We start from the raw sequence: 8,640 nt of genomic DNA on the forward strand, positions 1-8,640 counted from the left end.
ATTATAGTTTGTTATAGTTGTTTTTGGAACTGTTCCTGGCACATGTTCTAATGGATGTGAAGAAAACACACGGTCTTGGTACAGTTTTTGATGGCCATTGCTCACTTTACCTAGCTCCTCAACTGAATGTCCACAGTCTTCAGTTCTTGCTCAAACTAGGTTTAGTGCTATTAAACCAACAGATTCTGTTACTGGTTTTCTGTAAAAAAAAAAAAGAAAAAGTTCCACAAAATCAAATGACTGTGACATTTACATAGGGAATAAAACACAAAGACTCAGTAGCTGTAGTGCAAAACATTGACGACGATCTTTATTGTTCACAGTTAAACACAAGCCACTGCTTTAATAACTTCCTTTTTAACACGTTTGTCCCAAATCCCGTGGTTCTGCCCTTCGGGTTTCTTCCGGTTTTGTGCTGATTGTACGTCCAGTCTGGAGTTTAAAACTGTAGATACTACGGTTGGCTTTAACGTGGATTGTTGATCATGCTTTTGTTTGTTTAGATAGCGAGGCAGAAGGAAAGAAAGCAGGAACTCCTGGTGGACAACAGGATTGACTAGAGGAGTTCATTTCACCAAAAAAGGGGGAGTGGAGGTGGGGGAGGGAATGGTGACATTATCAGACCTACAGGAACCTGTTCAGCTGATGTTGTGGCACCTCCTGAACAGTCAGCTGACAGGTTTGGCCAAAAATATTTCGAAATATTTGTCACTCTCCAGGTGAGATTCAGATTCAGGACATGGGAATGTGGGTGAGGAAATAAAACACAGTGAGAAATATCTTTTTAAAAAATGAGTAAAACTTAAACTCTGTCTTATTTTCAACTACTCTTCTCATTGGACATTGACCAAAATGTAACCAACCATTTACCAAACTGTGCCCTTTTTGTAGGGCCTGGTAAATAAAATAAATAAAAGAAATTAATGAAACATCTTAGGCTTAAGACCAGTGAGTTAAAGAGACATTTAATTTTTTTTAAAGTTTAAAAGTATGAGGTAAAAAAACATTTTAACACTGACCTATACTTTATCTCAACAACAGACAGTTCTAAACGACAACCAATGAGTCCGTAGAGAAAACCTGTTATTTTAGCTCACAGACCAAAGTTCATAGAGAAAATCAGTGATTTTTAGCATTTCGATACTGTTGTTAATCCACGGATGGTTCTATCTTCAGTGATCGAGCAGCTTTGTGTCCCTTTGAGCTAAAATCACTTGTTTTCTTTAGACTTTGATGTGATAACATTTCCTGTGAAAAGGTTAAGTTGTACACAGATATAATGTTTATAATTTAACTTTGCCAAATGTGTTTTGTGGAGAACCATCTCCTGTGAACTATCAGTGGAGATGAAGTATTAAAAAGCTCATACAAACAAACTCTAAATAACCTGAACTGTCTCTTTAACAAACTCACTTTTGCTCCAGTAAAATGGTGGGCTCACCCTCTTCCTGTGATGCTCACTAGAGTCCAACATGTGGGAAATCTGCAGCTCATACGGCATCATTACACAATGTAAACCTAAACATTCTCTTCATATAAATAATACTAACAATAAACCTTTACTGACCCCTGCTGGACAGACAGGTTTTATTTGTCCAGGTCATGTGTGGCTGGTTGCTGGGGTTTTTAGAGAATCCAAATACAACCACAGATGATTGTAGATGTCTTTGCAGTAAACAGTTCTTCACAGTGAAGAAACCTGAAGGTGCTGTCAAGGTTAACAATGTTCCAACCTTAGGAGTGAACTCTGGTATCAGATTAGATGTGGGCAATAGGAGAAAGACCACTGTGAGCTGGTTAAAATGTCTCCAGGAGACACTGGAGGACATCAGTTGTCTTCAGACCTGGACCCATCACTGTCCACATTAATCCAATCACTCAGAAACCAGCTCCTGATAAAGGTGTCAGGGCTGAGGACAAATAAAACCTGAACCGTCCCACAGAACCTTCTGAACCTTCTGGTTAGTTCTACCACCTCTACCACCCTTAGATACCTGGTCTCACCTTCCTTCTAGCAGATCTCGTGAGCATCTTCGTCTCATGGTCCAACTCCTGACTCTAGCATCCTGGCTGGTAACACATTCACTCTGTCTCTTTGTAAATACACGATTCACGGGAATGATTAAATGTGGAATTAAAAAGAAGGAAAAGTGGGAGGAATCCTGTTGTCCACTCAGAGGAATGGATCCAAATAACACTGAATTGGTCAGAGTAGCAGAAACTCTTGCTCATTTTTAGCTCTTCTCTCCGTCCTTCCTCTCAGTCACAGCTCAGTTCTACATCTCTAACTGTGCTCATGATGTGTCTCGTTATAGTCCATGATCTTTAGACAATGTTGTTGCTGCTGCTGCTGCTGCCTCAGTCGACCTGTTGCTGCCTGACCCCGTCCTGGCACCTTCTTGCGTGGACTCTCCTGGCTGGAGGCTGAGCGCTGCTTTGTCTGCTCCGATGACGGCGGTGGCCGAGGCTCCTTGTTGGAGGTGACAGGCGGCGGTGGTAGTGGTGGTGGTGGTGGTTGAGGAGTTGAATTAGAACTCTTCTCCACACACAGCTCTGTCTTCAGAGCGTTAGCCAGGCCGGCGAGGCGTGGAGGCGGCTGCTGCTCCTCGTCGCACTGACTCTCACTCTTGTTACGAAACAGCTCTCGAGCCCTCATGCCTAGGAAGCTTTTGGCACTGGGATAGGAGCCCACAGTGAGTGGAGCATCGGCGGCAGAGGGCAGGGGTGAGAGCGGGCTGAAGTGTGGACAGGACGGTGAGGGCTCCACCAGCTGGGGCGGGGCCAGATTCTGGCTGCCGTTGACAGAGGTGGATGGCACCTTGGAAGATTTGCTGGTCTTCATTTGACCTGCAGATAAAGTGCTGCCGTTGCCACGAGGTGAGTCGTGTGTTGACCTAACAGCTGACACGTCCTTGTTCACATGACCTTTACTTGACCCAGCTGGAGCTGGAACACTGCTGAGGAGATAATGTGACATTATAAAACCAAAATACTCTTGAACAAATACAGCTGCTTGCAAACAAGAATCAACTGATTTAGAACAAATGTTTGTATCAATGTTTGAATTTATGTATAAATTTAAATGTATAAATGTATGAAGACTGTACATATACACATAAACTTGTTATGGATTTATTATTACAGATGAATTTTTGTTTAAAAAAGTTCAACCTGGCGTCAGCAGGCTCAGCTCTGCCCCCTGATGGTGAACTGGCCGCAGTGCCGGCCGGAGCCTCGGTCTCCACTCGACTGTAGAGCTGCAGAAGTTCAGTCTGCAGCAGCTGAGTGATTCTCCTCTGAGCCTGGTACCTGCCCTCTGATGCCTGAAGCTCCACTCTAAAGACAGCCACAGGGGGGGAGGGGAGGGTTACAGGACAATTAAAGAAGGAAAAACAATTAAAAAAAACTGTAAAAAAAAAAATCAATGATACAAGTAATCCCTACTTTGCCTGACACTTTACATCCTCCAGAAACTTTTTCTGCTCAGCGATGAGATGGTCTTTCTTGGTCAGGTGTGTCTCCAGCTCGGCCACTCTCTGCTGAGCTGCCTCCAGTTTCTGACCCTGCACCAGCAGACTCTGCTTCAGGGACTCCACCTGTTTGTTGAAAGATGTCTGCCGCATCTGAGTCTCCTGTGCAACAAGGATCAAAAAGAGAAAAGATACGTTTTGTGTCTGCTATTTTTGTGCAAGGGCAGAATTTGAAAAGGCTTTCAAAACAGAACTGAGTTTTCCTAGAGAAACTATCTTTGACCCTCTGCCCTTTCTTACGTGTATATATATATATATATATATATTAAACATTGGGAAAACATTCCACTTTACAACTTACATGTAAACATTTACACAAAGTTCTGAGTCTGGAAGAGACACTCTGCCTGATAACAAAGTGTCAGACAATTTTGAACCAAAGCCCAAGAAACATCATTAGTGTCTGACAAACACACACACAGATATTTTAGAGTGTACCTTTGTGTTGTCGGAGCCGGCGTGTTGTAGCTCCTGCATGGACAGCTTATGTGCCTCCCCAAGGAGCAGCAGCTGCTTGTTCAGGAAGCTCATCTGCTGCTGGGTGCTCTCACTGTTGTTCAGCTGAAGGACATGAGACAAAGACAAAGGCAAGAAATGTGACGTTACAAACAGAAGGTTGTTCCAGGGATAGGAGGTTAAGTCAAAAAGTGCTAAGAATGGTCAACGTGATCACAAATCTTTATTCATGAACATAAATCCCTGTCTTTGTTCCACCTCCTCCGTGTTTCAGTCTACCCTCTTCTTCAATGGTTTTCCATCAAAGAACTCCTTCACTGTTGGATTCTGGAGGATGACCTTTGACACCAAGTCATAGCCTGCTTCTTAGTCTGGTCTAAGGGCTGAAATACACTTTCTTTAAATGTAGTTTCAGGAATATAGAAAAACTCAGATGGTTCTACATGTGCTTCAGTCATTTTAACAGGTATCCTTTCAAGTATGGTTAAAAATGTGATGTTTGATCAGATCAGAAAATGTTCTAAACATTCAAAGACAAACTCAAAGTTGAGATGAAACAAGAAATCGCTACCTTTAAACAGGAAACAGAGCTGAGGCTTATAGAACAATTTCAGATAGGGAATGGCTCGAAATGTGGAAGACACATCACTCATCCACCAATTCATGAATCTGGTTTGTTTTTTTAATTCACACCCAAAGTCAGAACTCAACATCTTCATAGTCATCAGAAATGTTAGCAGGTATGCAGCTTTTTTAATGTAGACAACTCTCACATTTTCTGGAACTGTCAAAAAAGGTAGAGTAATAATTAGGGATGTCTGATTTTAACCTTTTTCCGATCCTTACTAATAATGAATGAAAAAAAAAATTCTACAAAAATGTGAAATAATGTGCAATAGCCACGCAGCTTTGTTTGATTTTTTTAAATATAGTTTGTAGTTGTTAAATAATCTCAATAAAGATTAAAGGGGAAAAAAACAACCTGACTGGCTTCTTGACACTAGCTTAAATAAATGCTACATTTGCAGCACAAGATAAACACATTCAATTAAAAAGATTGTTTAAAAATAGCCTTGGAACGACTAGGTGTTAGCAAAAATGTGCTAAAACTAAAAAGCCAGACAAACACAACCTAGAAGTTTGTCAACCTAGAAGTTTGTCAAAGTTTTTTTTAAGTTAGCACAGAAACAGATAAGTTAGAAGATCGTTTTAAATTTTGCAGCACATCTTTAAAGTAGATATAAAAGAAAAAACTCCTCTTTGAACAAGTTGAATGATTTTTCCTGATTAAAAGTGCTGGCAGAGAAGTGTTGACCACTGTGTGTCCTGACAGCCTGTAACATCCAGACAAACATGTTTTTATTCATGGTGTCATGAACCAGGAGCTGCAGTTCGACTCAAACTCTGTGTGACAGCAGCTCACTTTCAGTCTGGGTCAATGTAGGAAAACAGAAGGGGAGGAAAAAAAGTCAAACCCACAAGGTGGGAAACATCCAGAGAGAGCGAGGGTGTGTGTGTGTGTGTGGGGGGGAGGGGAAGGGGGGGGTGGTGGTAGAGAAAACACACACGCACACAGACACACGTCAAAAAACATCCTAAAAATAGAGACGGACAGACTAGATTACCGCGGCAACAGATACCTGGAACCATCTCTACAGGGAGGGAGAGGGGGAGACACACACACACAGACTCTAACAACGAGACACCCAGAGACATATGCATGCACACACACACATAGAAGCATGTGCCCATGTAACACACACACGCGCGCGACCTCAGATGACCATGTGGGTCTGCCCCTCTTTCCCAAACTGTGGCGATTGATGTAAAAATAAAAATGTTTCTTCATCTTAAAGCATGTTTCTGCTCAGACTGATTTTTGTAGCTGGTTATGCATTCGTTTCACATTTATTAGTGTGTAAGGTTGTCGCACCGAACATTCAAACATCTAATAAAAGTCCAATCAATGACTGTGGTTCTCAACATGCAGCACTCCACCTCTAGGGGACCCCAGAGTGAAGTGAGAAAGAATTCTGACAATGACAGCTTAAAGTTTGGATTTTCCTGGACTGAGGTTTGACATCAAATGTTGGGATTGTTGGAAGAATTAAAAAAAAAGATTTTCTGCTCACTTGTACAACCATAGAAAGTAAAACAACAAACATCTGTGTGTGTGTGTTCATCCGTGTGTGTTTCTGTGGATGTGAAGGTGTGTGTGTGTGGGTGTAACTTGGAGGGGGAGGGCACAGTGTTGTACCTATGACTTTAATTTAATTTAATTAAATCTACGACCTAATTCAAAGTTGAAGGTGAGAGGTTAAAAGGTGAAGCCTATACTCAGTTAATGAGCATGAGCTCATTGTTAGCCCCTCCCTGGCAGTGAAGCTGCGCCTCCTCTTTACCTTGATGGTCATCTGGTTGAGGAGGTGACCAGTGTGACAGACTTTGTTGTTGGCTCTTTGAAGCTCCGCCTCCAGTTCAGCCATGGTTTTCTGGCACTCCTGCAGTTTAGTCTGGATCGAGACACAGATCAGGACAAAAGTGAGTAAACTCACTGACTCATGAGTCATTGAAACCTATGTCAAAAGTGAGTAAACTCACTGACTCATTGAAACCTATGACCTATGACCTCTGCTCTACCTGCAGCTCTTGGGTCTTGGTGTAGTAGTCGTCCCGGCCCTGCTGCAGCTGCCTGATCTGACTGTGCAGCCTGGTCACCACTGTCTCCCTGTCCTCCCACAGCTGTCTGTACCTCTGCTGCTCCACCTGCAGGCTGTCCCTCAGAGACTGCAGGTCCACGCTCTGGAGGTTCAGCTGGTCCTTCTGAAACAGGACACAGGCAGACACAGACAGACTGTGAACACACCGACTTCCAGGCAGTTTAAAAAGTTATTCTTTTTCTAGAGGGAAAAAAGGCATATATTCACCAGCAAAAACATTGAATATATATATTACCAACAGTCGTAGAACGTATATGAATTCTTCCTATGGACCTGGTAAACATGCATTTCATACATGGAAACTAGCACTGCTACAGGAATTAGTACCAGGACATGGAAATGGTACCAGCGAGACCAGGTTCCACGCTGCAGCAGTTTCAAACTTGGACAAGGGTGTGGTGAGAACTCACCATGGCGTTGTTCTGCTCCTCCAGCGCCGTGGCATTGATGATGCGTCTCAGGAGGCGTCGGTTGCGGACGGCATGCTGCTCCCTCTTGTAGCGCTCATACAGCAGCTGGTTGTGCAGCAGGAGCAGTTGGCTACGCAGCGTGTGGAGCTCGTCCAGAGGAGCGGAGCCTGAGGAGGAGGAGGAGGAGAAGGGTAATAATCATGTCGTTAACCCTGCAGCGCAAACACACACACACACACACACTTACATACATACATAGTAGTAGTGAGAAATATGTGGAGATTTAAGGAAAAGAAAATTAAAAATAATATCTGTCAGATCATGTTGGTTCAAAATTTGGCATCAATTGTTGACATTTGAATAGAGAAACTGTTGAGAGGAGAAGAGTGAAGTTTAAAAATCATTTCACTGACAGTTAAGTTATTAAATGCTGGAAATTCATTTCTGTTAAAAAACACTTTCCTGTTCATTCTAACAAACACTGTTTATTCTGTTTTAGCTACAGATCTCTGAGAAACCACAGTGTATTTCTTTTGTGGTGAAGAAAATCAGAACTTGATCAAAGTCAATCTGAGGAAAAGTTGTTTCTGAGTTGTGGTTGAGAGTGGAACTGATACAAACTGATGTTACTGAACAGAGAACTGAGGGAACTTTGTTTGGTGAAGGGAAACAAGAAGAAAAAAACTCCTGGCTGAACAAATTCCACAATGTCCACTTTCGGCTGATCGGCTGGTCAGGCCTGATCGGGTCTGACCTGCTGTTATATTATGACATCATTAGTGTTGTTGTTCTGTACATTACCTCCAAAGTGGGTCCAGTCGGCTGACTTACTGGGCAATGGTAATCTGGAGGGAGAGAGTAATATATACATATTTATATATACACAGAGCGAGAGTGTGAGAGAGAGAGAGAGAAAAGAGGAAGACAGAGCGAGAGATATTGATATTCTACAGCACTGTTACAATTAACATGCAACTATTCACTGCATTGATTAATTGTATTTCTTTTCTAGTGATAACAGATGTAGATCCTTCTGTTCCTATGGTAGTAACCTGAACGATACGAATTGTATCACTGGATTCTTGCTATTACTCAGCCTGACTCTGGCAGTTGTTTCAGATCCATAAAGATCTAAACGTCTTCTGTTAATTAGACATTATCATGATTAAATCTAGAGGGAGCCAGATCATCTGAGCTGGTGTTATTTGAACATGACACACTTCACAATATGTTGTTTATGTCATGAATGTTACCATCCCTGGTATCTATCACTCAGTGCTGCAGGCTGCTTCACACAGTGACAATAAAGTAGTACAATAGTGTTGTGAGTGTAGGTTCAGCTGTTTCTATCTTTTATATTTATTTTTACTTGAAGTAGAATTCTTTCTTTACACCACTGCCAAACACAAACATAAAGAATACTACATGAAGAACAGAGAACTATTATTAAACCTAAGACAGGTCACCTCTCCAGAACTTTGGCATGGACGTCGCTCCCCTGCTTAACAAGGCGATGCAGGCGCA

General features: G+C 42.2%; 1 protein-coding gene across 1 annotated transcript in view; it reads right to left on the minus strand.

Moving 5' to 3' along the window:
- Positions 1-283: 283 nt before the first annotated feature.
- tsc1b (TSC complex subunit 1b) overlaps positions 284-8,640 on the minus strand; it is a 37,511-nt gene continuing 29,154 nt past the window's right edge. Inside the window, exons 16-24 of the mRNA XM_008324644.3 lie at positions 8,583-8,631; positions 7,918-7,961; positions 7,117-7,283; positions 6,627-6,809; positions 6,389-6,499; positions 3,969-4,091; positions 3,445-3,632; positions 3,172-3,336; positions 284-2,954 (exon numbers count right to left, since the gene is read on the minus strand). Coding sequence (XP_008322866.1) covers positions 2,285-2,954; positions 3,172-3,336; positions 3,445-3,632; positions 3,969-4,091; positions 6,389-6,499; positions 6,627-6,809; positions 7,117-7,283; positions 7,918-7,961; positions 8,583-8,631 — 1,700 coding nt within the window. The 3' untranslated portion in view covers positions 284-2,284. The remainder of the gene's footprint in view (positions 2,955-3,171; positions 3,337-3,444; positions 3,633-3,968; positions 4,092-6,388; positions 6,500-6,626; positions 6,810-7,116; positions 7,284-7,917; positions 7,962-8,582; positions 8,632-8,640) is intronic.

This window comes from Cynoglossus semilaevis, chromosome 14 (assembly GCF_000523025.1).
Source record: "Cynoglossus semilaevis isolate Cse_v1.0 chromosome 14, Cse_v1.0, whole genome shotgun sequence".
In the NCBI taxonomy this organism is placed as follows: domain Eukaryota; kingdom Metazoa; phylum Chordata; class Actinopteri; order Pleuronectiformes; family Cynoglossidae; genus Cynoglossus; species Cynoglossus semilaevis.